General features: G+C 33.3%; 1 protein-coding gene across 1 annotated transcript; it reads right to left on the minus strand.

Moving 5' to 3' along the window:
* Positions 1 to 11,684: 11,684 nt before the first annotated feature.
* LOC141648454 (uncharacterized) lies at positions 11,685 to 16,234 on the minus strand. The gene is made up of 3 exons (XM_074457126.1): positions 16,053 to 16,234; positions 15,881 to 15,946; positions 11,685 to 11,958 (listed from the first exon to the last, which is right to left on the minus strand). The coding sequence occupies exons 1-3, from the start codon at positions 16,101 to 16,103 to the stop codon at positions 11,911 to 11,913; spliced, it is 165 nt and encodes a 54-aa protein (XP_074313227.1). The 5' UTR covers positions 16,104 to 16,234; the 3' UTR covers positions 11,685 to 11,910.
* Between the last annotated feature and the right edge of the window lie 1,036 nt (positions 16,235 to 17,270).

Genomic DNA, 17,270 nt, shown 5'->3' on the forward strand with positions numbered 1-17,270 from the left:
CGGATTTTTATTACCTAAAATTTGCTACCACAATTCCAACTCAAGAGATATTGACAAATCAGCCTAAAATTATTCCATTGTAGCCAAATCCTATCTCATCTCATATCCATTTCTAAATCCACCCATTTAATTTCCCAAGAAATTATGAAATTCCATGCGCATGAACTTCAAGACTTACAAATTCTCAACCGTCCATGAGCATAACATCAATCAAGATATATTATGCGCAATAATTTCCAAAACACTTTTTTTTTTTTTTTTTCTGAAATTGCAAGTCCCATGCCATGGCCAATTCCCATGCCATTCTATATTATCGTCCAATTTAAAACACGCGCATAAAATTTATCGGTTATTTTAAATTCTAGTTAGATTTAAATGGTTTAAAACTATTTTAAGAGACGCGCGTATAATAAGGTACTATTTTGCACCACGGTTATAATTAAGAGGCGCGTAATCAAATATATTTGTCAATCTGATTATTTCAAATTACGTTAAATTCAAAAGATAGAGAAAATATTACCGGTCATTTCAAATTTCCGTTGGATGTTAAAAGTTACCATAACTACTTTGCACCACCGTTAAATATAAGAAGCGCGTATTATCTGAATAAACTTATTCATTATTACCCGCCTCTTTAAACTATATTTAGATTTAAGAGGCGCGCAAGTGCGCACGCGCCTTACCCGTCGCAATACCACATTACCTAATACGGAGTAAACTAAACCGAAATGAAAAATCACAATTAACAAAAATAAACATCCAAGTAACAAGATAGTCTAAAATTGAATCACATTACAATTGCACTAGAAATCAAGAGACCAATTTACAACCACTAAAAAAAACCTAAAATACTGCAATTCAATTCAATTAGGGATTAATTCTTCCATCATCCACCCTAATTCCGACTAATTAACTAAAATTAAGAACCCTAATTAATTAACTCAGTCAAAATTCCTACCAATTAAAATTCAGGTTTTTTCAACTGAGTTAACAAAAAAAGAAAAAAAAAAAAAAAAAAAAGAAAAAGAAAATAGAAATCGCCTCAACTTTTTTTTGGGCGTGTTTGTTGTTCTCCAGCTTCCATTAAAATTCATAGCTGTAATAACAACTTTTCTAGTCATCAAGATTTAACCTAATTTTTCGCCGTCATAACGATCCGCCACCGAGTCGACTCAGTCAAAAACCTAACTCGGTCAATATCCTCGTTCGCACCGATCCGCCGCCGATTCGCAACGGCATTGACTCGGAAAGGTTATCGGACCGAGTCACCGACTCGGTCAGCAGAGAGGCTTCTCAGAGCGGAGAAGCGGAAACGACTCAGAAGAACGGCATCGACTCGGAATCGTATCGGACCGAGTCACAACTCGGAGGATCTCTTCAAAGTAAGCCTCATCGCAGGGGATACAAATCGGACCGTTATTGTTATCGAAACCGAATTCATCCTCGGCTTTCTTGAGAAGATTCCGGAACAGCGGATGATTCAGGTACTTCGCGCGAACGACAAATCTCCGTGCACTCTCGCCGACGATGACCGCCACGTGTCCCGGTGGTACATCCGACGGTACACATCCAATCTTGAGTTTCCGATTCGACGACGAAAACGATAACGATGACGACGATGAGGACGACGACTTTCGGCGCCACCGGTTGATCATCTGGCTTACTCTTACGATACGGCGTATGTGAATGCTTCCCCACATTAATTGAATTAAAAAAAAAAAATAGGAAAATTTGAGAGAAAAAGTGATGTGAAGAGACTAGCGGAAGGGATGAGAGGGTAGGAATATTTGTAGGGTTAACGGTTTTTGGCTTGGGGTTTATATAGGGGGGAGTGAGGTGAGGTGAGGTGAGGAGTGTTTGTGTTCAAGATAATTTGATTTTATTTCGGATGACTCGATTTGATAAGGTTTGAACCTAGACGATTCGAATATAATTCGAATTTGAATTAGTTATGAAGACTAAACTAGTTGATTACGGTATCGTTTAAAAGTCGATGGTTTTAAAGTATTGTATGTCCAACTCTGAAAGATGGTTTGAAAGTCGATCGCTTTAATTTACTTCGCTTATTCGAAAGGATGAGATATGTTATCTTATCTAGAGTATTAATTTGGTCTCTTTACCTTAAAAAAGAAAAAAATAAGTGTATAGTTTGATTTGAAATGGATTTAAAATACTAATTTGAAATCTAATTTAAAAAAATATATAAAATACTTTGTATTATATGATTAGATTTGAAATGGTATAATTTGAGTAAGATTTGATTTTGAGGCGATTTGATTTGATTTAAGGCAGAGAATTGACTGGTCTGAGTCACAAAAACCTTCTTGGAAACAGTGGTGGATTTAGGAGGCTAGCAGGGGCACTCGCCCCGCATGTAGATGAAAAATTGGAAGCTTTTAGTCAAAATTTTTAATTTTTTTAACCTATTACTTGTTCGCCCATGCTGAATTCAATTCCTAGCTCCAACACTGCTCAAAAATGGATTAAAAAACTAATTTAAAAATTGATATAAAATAGTATAACAATATCTACCTCTAATGAATCTAGGGATATAACAAGGTTCATCGCCTCACTAACAACATAAAGTTTTATTAATATTTTTTAAAAAAATTGCAATTTTTTTATTTTGCGTCTTATTTCCCCAGTAAACGACTTCAACGACAAATCCAGGCTCAACACCATATCCATAATAAGACGCCAGTGTTAAATTTAGGGTGGCTCTAAATACATTATCAAGATAGCCTGTTAGGACACTAGTTTTAATAGAAAAAATATGGGTATTTTCGTCCATTATTTATAATTTGAGTGTCCCAATATTTTACGAGTGTATTTATGTGCACCCTAAATTTAAACGGAATGACACTTTATGGACCGGTCAGTATGTTAAGGACTAGGAGGAGGAGGAGCGTATAGGTATAAAGTGTATAACTGTATAAGTGTGCAATTGTGCAGTACGACAAGGACATACTAGGAATTTCATCAGAATTATAGGACAAAGTACAAAGTACTACGGTCTACGGTTTTGTTTACGTTTTTGGTTTTGGCTGAAATTACGGTTGGTCATGGAGTTGTCGACTTGTCGTGCATTTGAATTAAAGTTTTGTGTCTTAAATCTTCTTAATTACGTAGATATAATTAATGGGTGTGTGACAACATTTATTATAATTTGATTTTTCTTTCTCTTCATATCATGGTTTGAAAAGTTTGTTTAAACTTTAATTTCAACTGAGTTTAGTTCATTTATATTTAGTTCAGCTCTGTTCAGTTTTAGTCAGTTCTGTTTAGTTCATCTCTTACAAAATTAACTCTTATTTTAACTGCATTCAGTTCACCTTAGCTACATTCGATTCAGATCAGTCCAATTCAAGTCCATTTAATTTAGTTCAGTTCGTTTCAGCCGAAAATAATAGGCCTTACTCTCTATGATATAAGTTTATTGAGGTAAATAAGTTTATTAAGACTTAGACCATGTTTGGAAAACAACGGATTAATATTGGCAGAAACATATTTAGAAAGCAAATTTGATTAGCATAATGATTTAACAGGTTTGACTAGCGGATTTAGTTAGCAGAATTATTTTAGAGGTATTTGATGATTGACAGTTTTAGATTAGTAGATTGTTTAGCTCCTCTATAAACTGACAAATAAGGATATGAAAAATTATTTGTTAAATATATGAATGTAGGGTTAGTACTTTTTTAAAGGGGTAAAGAAGACAATTTTGTTTCCTTCTAATATGTTACCCCAATATATTGGTAGGAGCAGCATATTACAAAATAGCATATTGGATCTCAGTATGATATTTCAATATGTCATTTACCGAACGCTCTAAATAACATATCCGCAATGGAAAAAAATTTAGAGTAATAACTACGATTTTTTAATTTATATCATGAACAACTATGATATGATATTAAGTAATTACTAGGTTTGGTGCCCGGCTACGCTCGGGCTACCTTTATTTACCATTTAAATTTTATTTTCTATGAAATATCTTTCGCTAAATTTGGTTAACACATACATTTACAATTTATATGATGAAATGTAAAATTAATCAACAAATTATGTGACGTTCACGACTCCCGTGGTTAATATTATTACTTTTACTACATCGCCTGTTAATACTATTATGTTCACTACTTCCTCGGTTACCGTTGGTTGTTTATTTAACTACCCCTGTTATTTTTACGGTTAACCAGTTAGTTTTGTCAAACTCATATATTTAAATAAATTAATATTTTCTTAAAATCGAATTGTTAGTTAATTTTTCATACTTTCCCCGTTGTTCGTACTGTTACTTTCATTACATGTTATGTGAGTACTATAGTACTATTACTTCCACTTCTCCCGCCGTCATAATTTTTTCTTTCACTGCTCCCGCATTTATTATTGTTAATTTCACTACTCTCATTACTGCTAGTACGACTTTCACTGCTCCGGTTGCTATTATTGTTGCTTTTACTACTCACATGGGTGGTTACTATCATATCATAATAGTTGATTATCTAATTGTATTGGAGTTATATATTTAAATAAATCTGAAATATTTAAATATTATTTAAGAATAATCATTATTACTTACTAATAAAATTACAAATCTAATGATTATGGAATATTATATTTTTTGAAAACCTAGATTAATTTATTTACCTTTTAATATTTTCCAAAACATATATATTAATATTATATTTGTGTATGTTAAATAATTAACATCTTTATACTAATTAATACCATAAGTAGGGCATGTTATTTTAAGGAAAATCACCATATTATAATGTTCTCTAAATTTATACTTCAACCAAAAATATATAATATTTACATTGAAGTCCCTTGATCGGGTCCATCACACAGTGGTATGATTAAAAACTATATAGTAAAATTAATTTGTATAGATTTATTTAATTACATTGAAGTCCCTTGGTTTCTGGATTTAATATATAGTATTGATTGATATATTTATCATCTAAAGAAACTTTTAAAAGTTTATGTTACAATAAGAAAACGGTCCATACAAAATAACACGTTAAAGGTAATACTAGTGTCGATCTCGAGCGAAAGCGCGGTTTTTTAGATAAAAATGTTGGAGAATTTGAGAATAATGATATTTACTCCATTTTGAAAAGGGGTAAAAAATTTGCTTTGTTTATATAGAAGTCAAACAATGATTTGTGGAAAGATTGACCATTATTACCCTCATATCTATTAATATAAGGGTTTTGATATATACAATCCATTGAGCTGTATTTAAGCATTTAATATCTTCCATATTTAGTATTAAGTTAGGAATTCAAGATTAAATTATGCACAACCCAATGATTAATGCATATTTTAAAATTTTCTTTCCATATTTAGTTCCTCAAATACAACCCATTGGGTTGTATATATCAAAACCCTTAATATAATTAATTAGGTAGTAAATATAGTTACGAAGATCAATTATTAGGAGGCAAATATTTTACTGTCACGTATCATTTAGGCGGGAAAATTTGGATGCATGGCAAAAAATCAATTGGATTATAGACCAAGATGTAGATATATTTACTAAGCAAAAATAGTTTAATATAGCTATGATTTCTTTGAAAAATTAATTTAACTAGTTTTTGAACCCGTGCTGATGGGGCATATTCTGCACCCGCTGACCAAGTCAACATATTGACCAACGTCAAAGCTAAAAGACAACAAGTCAAAAGAAAAACGGCCTAACCGACAAAGCCTGTCGGCCTGTCACTGGGTCTCGGCTCAAGAACTAGCGGCCGAGAGGCATATCCGTATACTCACATCCGGTCCCTTCGGCATGGAATCAACCAGGCCTGCCGGCCTGTCATGGGTCCCTCGGCCGAGGGTAAGACAGTCTTTCCACCAGCTACGCCACTTGGCCACTACGTGACAAAAGGTGAAAGTCTATAAATACTCCACATCTCTCATTGAGAAATCAACTGGAAAATCTGGTATAAAATTCCCTTATCTCTCTACAATATACTTTGCCAAGTTAAACATACAACTTATCTCTCTAAGTTTACTGACTTGAGCGTCGGAGTGAGTACGCTCGGCCCCAAGCCGAGCCCTCAGTTTGTTCATCTTTACAGGAAAGAGTGAAAGGAAGAGACGAGCAACGACATCATTCTACAAGCTCAAGTGGTCACAATCCTGCTCCGGAATTACACCCGGAACACGTGCACTGCACGGGTGGCAACAAAAATTATTATTAAAAGTAAAAAACTTACGTATTTTTTGGATTTAGTAAATTAATAAATATTAGAAAATGTTACTTTGTCTACCCATACACATTTGATAAATTTCACTTTTTTTTCTCGACTTTTTATACTTATGAGAGATGAAATCTGAAAAGTAGATATAAAATAATCATAGATTTCATTACCAATATATTTACCCAATATACATTGTTATATATTTTTTTTTATCATATTACCTCTCTTTGCATGGACATCTGAAAGCAACATTCACTATCATTACCGACTACCTCGAGACCTACCAGTATATTCTCCACCGCAGTGATGACCAACGACGTCTCTCTCAACCCCTATCTCATCAGCCCCCCACAACTAACCACCCCCTTGCAACCCTCCACCACCATTCCCTACGTCCCCCATCGTAGCCTCAAATATAACTACCATCCCGGCCTCATCCCATGTGTGACTCTTAACCTTTCTCGTAAACTTATTCGACTCCTCTACCCCATCATTACCCACCCATAGCGAGTTCTCTACCCTTCCACTATCACGACTTCCCACCATCAACACCACCCATTCATTTGTCTTTAAAGTCGCCAAATACTAATTTTTTAAAGTTTCTTTTTTTTGTTTACTGAGTCATGTTAACACTTGCCTCTCAACATTGTAAAACACTTTCTCATGCAACACAAATAATTTGAGATAATTTAAAATGAGAGATTGAACAATAAAATTTAAATAAAATATTTTTTTGTTAACACCTTATTTACGATTACCTTTCAATGTCATAATGTTATGCATTAGTTATTAGACATTTTTTAAAAGTTATTCCAATTTATATAAATTGAAAATAATATCAAGTATTTAAATTGATTTTATGATAAATTTGTATGAAGAATTATCTATTTCTCATGCTATGATGTATATTATGGAATTATTTGATTAATTTTAGCAAATTTATATTTATTTCCTTTTTTTTTTACTAAAAACCAACATCAGAATAAAGTAAGATTGTTTCAAGGTAATAAAATATTTTCTTGAACTTCTTTCGTTAAATGACGCACTTTAATTTAGAGAAAAAATCAAAAAAATTTAAGTAGTAGCAACCTTACTCGTTATAGTAGTTTAGATGCGATTTTGACAATGAGACATTGGCTTATAAGAAAATAAAGATTGGTTGTTAAATATTACAATTAATAATATGATTATGATTAATATTAAATAAATTTATAAATAGTCAATTTCTCTTGCTTATGATACTTGACACTCTATAAATTACCGATTTCAGCTATAATATAATATATGCGATATACGATACGGAGTATTTCTTCTAACTTAAGAGAATATATACATTTTTGTTATTTGGTGAGGAGTTATCCAAGACGATTTTCAGTTGTAGGATTACATTTTAACATTTTTATGATACGTAGTACGTTTATTTTGGCAAGGCGCTTATTTTGTAATTGGCGATTTGAAAGAAAAAAATCGTTATTTTTGAACTTTGAACCAGGAGTTATGGTCTCTTAAAGTTTTCATAATTATATTGGGTATTTCGTGCCAAATATCAAACCTCAATGATATCGCGTGGGTTTTTTGTTCTTGTTTTAACTGCACTCGAGATTTTTGCCATTTATTACCAAGATTTTCTGACCTCAACATATTTTACATTTATGTAGTATAATTATTTTTGACATGTGACATTGTTCGCTTTATACTACTTAGAAAACAAAAGTGACTCGTTGATAGCTGAAAAGGACAAAAATATGTATTAGAGCTATAATTCGAAGTACATTGAAATTTTTCTTTAGACAAAACCAAAGTAGGAGTATACAAATTGTCTCTAAACTCTATTTCACTCTTTTGCATACCCCCTCGGTCGTCCGAGTCGTCATTTGGTCGACTTTGATAAAGATACCCTCAATAAAAAATTAAACAAATGATTAGACAAAAAAATACATGACAATCAATGCAAATCAAATAGTGATAGTAGTAACACGTACCGCTATTAAACAATAAAAATCATCATTTATCCACAATCAATTTTTACTGTACGCATATCATATAAAACTACCATGACGAAGAAATAAGATGAAACAATTAGAGATTAAAATGTATAAGGGCGCTCATATATATATTACCACTCCAACACCAAGATCAATATCTTACCATTCTTTTTATCTTATTTGATTTGAGTGTGCCGAATTCCTCCTTGCCTTAAGGACCGACTTCCGTAATCACATAATCACCGTTATTATTAGGATTCGACATTCACATTAGTTGTTAGTTAACTATATATAAAATTAGAGCCCTGCTCAACTATAATATTTTAAAAAAAAAAAGTAAATGAAAGATTAAAAAGGAGCATTGTCGACGTTCTTCCGATTATCATACCTTGTGTCGAAAAATAATACCCTGAACAATTGGGCAGGACTTTTTGTCCAACAAAGGCAAGGAGATAATGATGGTTGAAGGTGACATTTGGAGGTAACTATAAGAATGACGGTGCACAAACTCGCATACATTAAATTTGCGAAGTGGAAGAAAGGTTTAAATAAAGAGTATTGATATTAAGAAGAATATGGGAATTAGTAATAAAAGTCTGAAAATATCAGAAGATCATTTCAAATATACGGAGTAGGTATTTCCTATATTTGCTAAATATAAGAGCTTACTTTAGCAAATCTCAGCAACTTAATCGTGATTTCAAATAGGAATTGAATGCTTCGGTATCTTTTTAGTTGCTAGAATCACGCCTAAATTTGGAATCAATATTGATGTGATTTTAAGATATATTAATGAAGACATTAGTGCTAAAACTTTTCTAATGATGCATAAATATATACGGCAAATCAAGGATATGAAAATAAGATGCCAAAATTTAATGCAAACTTTCAATTTATGTAATTGTCATTCGAGTATGCTATAATTATAATTTATAATTATTATAATTTATAATTATAATTATGCAAGTTAATAAAATTTACATTTACATTTATACTTGATTGATTGACATTTTAAATTAAGATAGAATCGTATGCTACCAGCTTATGACCATGCTAACTTCCTCGCAGAACTACTCCGTAAAATGATTTATCAAAAAGATGTGATATTGACTTGATAAAATAAATACGATTAAATAAATATATTACATGGATTAGTTATTTAATTCGCATTTGATATGCAAGTTTTGTGCTTGTTATATATTTCATAATAGCTAATTTATCTGTTTATAATCCAAATCAATCGATAGTCACTAGAATAAACTTCTTAATTAATAATTAATTAGTGTAGATCTCGTATAATTTGTACGATTTTTTTCTAGATAAAGGTATTAGAAAGTTTAGCAATTACGCGAAATGTTAGTAATACTATGAGTAAAAAAATGTAGCAGCAACTAAATCTCGTAAAAATATAATTTGTATATTGTATTTAAGGTGAAAGATTTGGCGTGATACATAATTTGATATATTGCAATCTTATCTCACAATGATATCGAGACCCATCGTCTTCATTGTTTGTTATCTATTGATTTTGTCATAAAGATCAAGTAAATGAAAAAAAAGAAGAGAGAAATAATGATAAATAAGGGTTCTATGACTTCTATCACATATCCACTTGCACATAATACATGTCCACTTGCCCACTTGTGGATATTTTACTAAAAATAGAAATAGATAACAGCTGAGTGATACACTCAAAACGAAAATAGATAACAATTGACCGAGACAGAAGGAAGTATTTCCTCCTAGTCGCTCATTTTTCCCCTCTCCATTTTGTACAAAAAATAAAGAAATGATTTTGTACTACACAAAACATTCTACCGGAGTCTACCCCACGTGCAAATAAATTTGGACCACAGAAACTTTTCCGAGTAACATAGAAAAGCAAAAAGAGAATAAATAAGCGACTAGGAGGAAGTAGTACTTAATCTGTTTACAGTTAAAAGTTAAGTTAAATATGACCGTTTTAAGAAAGACGAGCTGAACAATTAATGCCCCAAAGGTTATTAATTAGCACAAAGCTCAAAAAATGGACCATAGTAATACACTGTTGTGGAATAGATACGTGTAAAAAGAGAGTTGATGTCGTAGAAGTAGGTGGTTAGTAGTGGTAGGTATTCGGCGAAGTGCCGTACAAATAGTTGTACCTTCTTCTTTCAAAAGACAAATAACAACGAAAATGACTCCAAAGACTTGCATGATGTTATGCACGTGCCTTCTTAACAACACTTTACGTAATAAGAAAAAAAAAAAGTGAGTATAATATAAAATGAAATGAGAATGCTATCGTTTCCTTGCTAGTGAAAAAGTCGGGTGAAGCTTTATCATCACAACAAAATCTCATTAAAGACGATGATATCCGTCACAAACTTGTGACGAATACCGTTTTCTCTCACAAAATACCATGAAAGGTGAGTGGGAAGCACATGGGGGTGCCCCACCATGTCCCCTCTCCATTTTGTAAGAGGTCTTCAGCTTGTGACGTGATTAATCCGTCATAAGCAAGACTAGTTATTATCATCACTCGGTATCGTAAACTCGGTTATAACTTTTTTTTTTAAAACGGTTTTACAATTAATATATTATAAAATCAGTTATTGAAGATGTCTTAGTTTAGTGGTTAAAACGGGAATATTGTGGACAATAGATCTCAGGTTCGAATCTCCCGTCCCCTCTTTTATAATGCGACTAAGTGTGCGTTTCGTTAAAAAAAAAAAAAAAAAATATAAAATCATCTCTCAAGCATTGATATGCTAGTTTGAAAGAAAAATTTATCTCTATAAAAAAGAGTTGTTAAATCTCAATTTTAATACTCTGTAGCCCTTTAGTTTACCAATTAGCAGATTATACAACTGGTTGTATGTAGTTTATGTACAACCTTTTTAATGTTGTCGAGTTTTGTTATAAAGTTGTCGAGCTTTACTAACAAAATTGAACTCAATAACTTTTTAAATTAGCTCAATAACTTATAAAATAGCTCGACAACTTTGTGTAAAGAACTCAACAACTTTGAGGCGGTTGTACAATGCTAATATACAACTGGTTGTAAGATAGTATTTGTGTTTAGTTTACACCGGTACACATTAAATTTGAAATATGACGAGTATATTATTATCAAGTTATTTAAGGTTTAGGATTAGTTTGAGGTAAGTACAACTTGAAACTTATGTACAATTTGTGTTCGTTTATTTAGCTCCGGTAGTGTCGAATGAATTCCAATTGCAATTGGTTATCTTAGTCGGGTTAGTTTTGTCAGTTTAGTGACCAACCAAGACCTCGAAATCACTCAATTTTCTTCCAATTGTTGATGGATAAATTTTCAAGATAAATGTGTGTTTTTACGTATAACCTCAAAACAATCACTAAAACGCCAAACATTTGCAGTAATAATTAGCAAGTAGGTAAACCATAGCCTTAAAACACAATTTTTGTTCAGAAATCGACCTGAAAAGGCATTCACTACACAACCTGAGAGATTACCGTGGCAAGAACATTCAATTAATCCGGATTTTCAAATTTGATGGAACTTGGAAGGTAACCAAAACCTGATGTTTCAACGTTCAAATTTCGTTTCGAAGTTCAGCAGACAAAAAATTTGCTCATAAACATAAACAAGTATTAGGACCAAGGTCATCAAAAGCATTACAGAACAACTGAAAGCTCAGAAGTTCCTTATTTAGGAATTCAGCACTCTCCACCAGCCTTCACTTCTCTTACCATCAATGGTGCGCCTTGGCTTCTGCTTTCTTCTCAGACTTGGCCTTCATCTGATAACCCACCATATTTATATATACTTAGTTGATAACATTATAACGGCTAAGTTACAATTATACAAAAAGAACTATCCATCAATGTTAAACCACAACACATAATACCAGAGTAAAATTGCATATTCATAGCAGCAGAAGATAGACACGGAGCATCTCATTTGACACAGTCTAGTATAAACATAATAGGTTGTAGTTTCAAGCTGGGTTACCCTATAATCGTGAATCGCTAAAAGCGAATTCTATCTTGACGCTTACAGAAAATACATTCTGTAAGAGCGAATCGTGAATCCTTAAGGGTGTATTCATAGCGAATCAGGTAACCATGGTTTCAAGACCTTCTTCGCTCTGTAATATATGGCCTTTGTCCCTCTTACGGTATCGACAAAAAACAGTATCTAATTCAGATTTAAAGACTGTGAAAGAGTTGAAGAAATAGGCGGCACATTATTTTCTTGGACCAACAAAGCCAAAAGGTATGAAGGAAGATCTCTAGCCACTTGGTGGAAGACCTGTAGTCTTAACAAACAGTTGTGTAAGGAGTAAGGACTGACCGACTGAGAAACGATGGGTTGCTAGTGAGTAAATAACTAAATCACCCAACACGAAACTACTCTTCCACAAATGGAATTTATGCATTCAAGGTTTTGAAGTCCACCTACATGTCAAATAAAATACTGAAAAACGACTCCATGAGTCGGTGATAGTTCTTCCCGGCTTCCTTTACGGGTGTTCATCAATAAAAAGTCCACTTGGGAATCTTTCTTTTTCGTGTGTTATATGTGGTCATTATGGTTTGTGACACTCAACTTAACATTTTTATCGACCTCTAAATGTGCTCCTAAATTCTACTAGCAAAACAACTGGAAAATGTATTCATGGACAAACAAAGGAATGTTTAGGTCCGGAGTGATCGAGCCATAACATGAGAACGCGGATAAACTGCAGGAGTACATCAATACAGATACAGTGCAGCTAATATTGTTAGATTGCAATATAAAAGTTCCGACCTTACACAGAGTACTAAAGCTACGGTTTTTCAGTGGTATAATTCACTCCAATTCACAAAGCCGAAAACCAACATTCCTAGATAATGCCATCATGAACATTAGAACCACAATGATAGAGATTCTTTTGGCTATATCAATCACGTTGCAAACCATGTCCAGATCTAAAAAACAATTCATTTCACATCTTAACAAGCACGTCGATGCATTGTTGGTCAGATTAGTTACAAATCCAACTACAATACAAAGAAACTTAACCATCCAACTTCCTACCTTCTTGCACATCAGTGGAGTTACAGCAAGTCCTTGGCAAAGTTCACTCGACACCACTTGGCACTCAAACCCGAAAACTAGAAACAAACAGGCATACTCAATGCCAAATTGTAGAACATGGATCAGAAAATGAAAGTGATTTCCTACTTGCCTTTGATCAATTAATTCCAAACTATGTTTTTGACTGCCTATAGCTTATCCCAAGCTCAAAACAAACAAGCTAAATAAACGCAACCAACATTCCAACCAGAAATACGATATGATTAAAAGCAACAAATTGTACTTTGTGCCATCCCAGCTAGGTAATGTCCAAGGACGATCAGTTGATCACAAGTACACAACCCTATTTCTCTTTAGCAATACTTTCTTCAACACAGATTAAACGTCCTACTTGGTACAAATCAGATTAAAGCTCTGGTTTATTTTGGGACAACCACCATATTTATATATATACAGTATACTTAGGCACTTAGCTGATTTCACTACAACGGCTAAATTACAATAATTTAAAAAAATTACTACCCATCAATGTTAAACCACAGCACATAATACCAGAGTAAAATTCACGGCACATAATACCAGAGTAAAATTGCATATTAATAGCATTGAATAAGATAGAGAACATCTCATTTGACACTGCCTAGTATATAGACAGAGAACATCTCATTTGACACTGCCTAGTATAAACATACAAGATTATTAGGTTTCAGTTTCAAGACCCTCTTCCCTTCCTAATATATAACCTTTGTGCCTCCTATGAACCAGCAAACCAGTATCTAATCCAGATTTAAAGTATGCAAACGAGTCGAAGAAAAAGGCTGCAGATTATTTTCTTAAACCAAAAAAGCCAAAAGCTATGATAGAAGATCTCAAGTCACTCGGTATAAGACCTATAGTCTTCAACAAACAGCTGCATAAGGACTCAGAAAGAATGAGATGATGGTGACTGGTGAATGGATAACTACGTTTCCACAAGACCACAAGTGGGAGACATGAAATCAAGGTTTTGAAGGCCAGCTAGATGTCGAATAAAATAATGAAAAGCTACTCCATGAGTCAATAATAGTTCTTCCCGGTTTCCTTTAGGGTGTGAAACTGTGAGGATGTCCATAACTAAAAAGTCAACTAAGAGATTTTCTTGTGTGTTATTTGTGGGCATGATGGTTTGTGATTAGCAAAAAACTGGAAAATGTAGACATGGACCAAGGAAGGAACATCTAGGTCCTGAAAGATCCGAGTAAAACTCGTGAACCCCGACAAATTGAACGAGTATATCAATGCAGATCGGATGCAGCCAATAATATTAGGATTGTAACCATCCAAGTTCCCACGTTCTCAACAGTAGCAAAGCTACGCTGTTTCCCTGGCATAAGCAATACTAAACCATAGAGCCGAAAACCAACATTCCTAAATAACGCCACCATGAACATTGGAACCATATTGATAAAGATTCTTTTTGGCTATATCAATCTCATTCCAAACCATGTCCAGATCTAAAATACAATTCATATAACATCTTAAAAAGCACATCAACGTATGGTTGGTCAAATTAGTCATAATCCTACTAACAAAGAAAGTCATTCATCCACTTGCCACCTTGCACATCAGTTGAGTTACGGCAAGTCATTGGCAAAGTTAACTCCACGCCACTTGTCACTCAAACCCCAAAACTAGAATCAAACAGACATACTCAATGCCAAATCGAATAAGTGGATCAAAAAATGAAAGTAATTTCACACTTGCCTTTAATCAATCAAATTCCAAACTATGTTCTTCACTATACTATAGATCATCCGAAAGCTCATAGCACATAAGCTAAAGAAACGCACCCAGACATAAATACCATAAGAATTACACCAATTAATTGTACTCCCTACCATCCTAGCATACGTAACGTCTAAGATGATCACAAGTACACAACGCTGTTTCTACTGAGCAATACTTAAACCAACTCATATTAAACTTACTACTTTGCCCACATCAAATTAAACTTCTCATCTATTTCGGTACAATCAAATTGCATGCAGATTTATCAATTTGTTCTAATAGACCAAATTGCCTCTACGGTTGACAATATAAGTTCAGATCCACTTGCTTACTTCCCTATTTGTTTATCAAACATTCTTACCCTTGTGTCAAAACTCAAAAGCACCACGAAGTTTAATCCGAGGGGAAACTAATATCACTCACGAGACGGGGTGAGACAAGAGAACCTCCTGTTAAACACTGAACCTCAATAAGTCAATCCTCACACGATCAAAGCTTAGAATTTATAATCTAAATCAAATTACTATCCTTACACAAGTATACTCTAAAATGGATCTTTCGATACTACTTTTTACACCCACGAGACCATGACCTATGTTCTAAGTAGTTGTGATCCGTTTACACAACATTAGAGCAAAACCGTCTTACAGATTACTAACAAGTATCTAAACAATAAAACCAAACAAAGTAGTTACTCAAACTCTAAGAGATGATTAACGTAAAACGGTCTTCAAGAAGACTAACGGGTAATCAAACAACAAAACCAATCAAAATAATTATTCAAACACATCATCGTAACGAATTAATAGATCGATACCCAGAAAACATTCAACAAAAAATTGACAAAAATTGATCAAGATTGATAAAGAAGTAACCTTAAGAACTTTGAGCTTCATATTGCCATACACTAACCCTGCAGAAAAAGCGGACAATCGAGCTACCTACAAACATTAAATTAACAATTAAAAACAGTACAAATAATCATAAATCAACAAAAAAATTTCATAAATTGTACAACAAATTGATAGGTAAAAGGGAGAAAATTACCAATGCAAGCGTACTGGTACCGCTGTAAAACTGAGGAAGAGCAGGTGTCATTGTTTTCGATCTGATTGAATCTGACAGAGAGGAATTAATTGGAAAAATTGAATTGGGGATTTAGAGAGAGAAAACCCTAATTTTTTCAATCCTTTTAATTTTGCAGAAAGTGTTGATATATTGTTGGGCCCAATCGTTGATTTTTCAGGAATTATTTATTTTGTGTTGGGTTACGATAGTCCAAAGGGTCCAAGATCAAGATAAGGATGACCCAAAAAAAAAAAAAAAAAAAAAAAAACGATTTCGTCACGGTGTATCAAAGTCGTTCGTAAAAGTGTTTTTACGTCCTTCAAAATCGGCCGTTCATGGTCGTGTTGTATAAAATGACGGAGGAAGTTAAAGTTATCGACAATTTAGAGTAGTCCTTGGAGTGCGCACCAAAAAACGAGTAGTCCTTGGAGTAGTTTTTTTTTTTTTTTTGGTGACCGGAGTAGTTTTATGTTTATTTAGATAACATGTTTGATTGTTTATTGATGATTTAAGTTTTGATAACGCTGCGTGATATTACAATACTTTGTTATTTGCGTTTGGCTCAAATATGACCATTACAACTAATGTACACCACTATGATACTACCTGAAAACTATAAACTATTTCGAGTATTAGCTCATTTTAAGCATGTACAGTAAGATATAACCATCGTATCAGGAAAGTCGCGTTCGTAAACGTGCATTATAAGTTGTAACATCAAGTCAATTACTCGTAACTAGAAAGTCCCAAACTCCCAATTAACATTTATCTTAAACTTTAGAGTTGTTTGTATAACGTCGAGATGCAAATGAAAGTGGGTTGAGTTCGTAGATACAAACGAATAGTTGTTTTAGGACTACTTTAAGTACCATGTGGAATTGTGGAGTTATTAACAGAGATTTTACAATTATTTCACATTGCTAGAATACTAAAAAATGTCTAATGACATAATACAATAGTTGCTCAGGCTCAATCATAATCGACTAATCGAGCCATTATCAAATTATGGCGATGTCGCAATGTATCATTCTTACATGGTGGAGAAATAGAGTTTGCGTTGATATCAACCGATATGAGAAAAGAGATTTTAATGGGTTAGAAACTTAGAAAGGAGATAGAATAATTATGTACAGTATCAAACATTATAATTAGATTCTATTAATCTAAAACGAAGATAAGATACGGATTAAGGATCAA

This window comes from Silene latifolia, chromosome 3, assembly GCF_048544455.1.
Source record: "Silene latifolia isolate original U9 population chromosome 3, ASM4854445v1, whole genome shotgun sequence".
Lineage (NCBI taxonomy): Eukaryota > Viridiplantae > Streptophyta > Magnoliopsida > Caryophyllales > Caryophyllaceae > Silene > Silene latifolia.

Coding starts and splice junctions, on each gene's coding strand:
- LOC141648454 (XM_074457126.1), bottom strand. CDS start 16,103: ATGACACCTGCTCTTCCTCAGTTTTACAGCGGTACCAGTACGCTTGCA. Junction 15,947..16,052: donor GTACCAGTACGCTTGCATTG/GTAATTTTCTCC, acceptor TAATGTTTGTAG/GTAGCTCGATTGTCCGCTTT. Junction 11,959..15,880: donor TGAAGCTCAAAGTTCTTAAG/GTTACTTCTTTA, acceptor GTGGGTTATCAG/ATGAAGGCCAAGTCTGAGAA.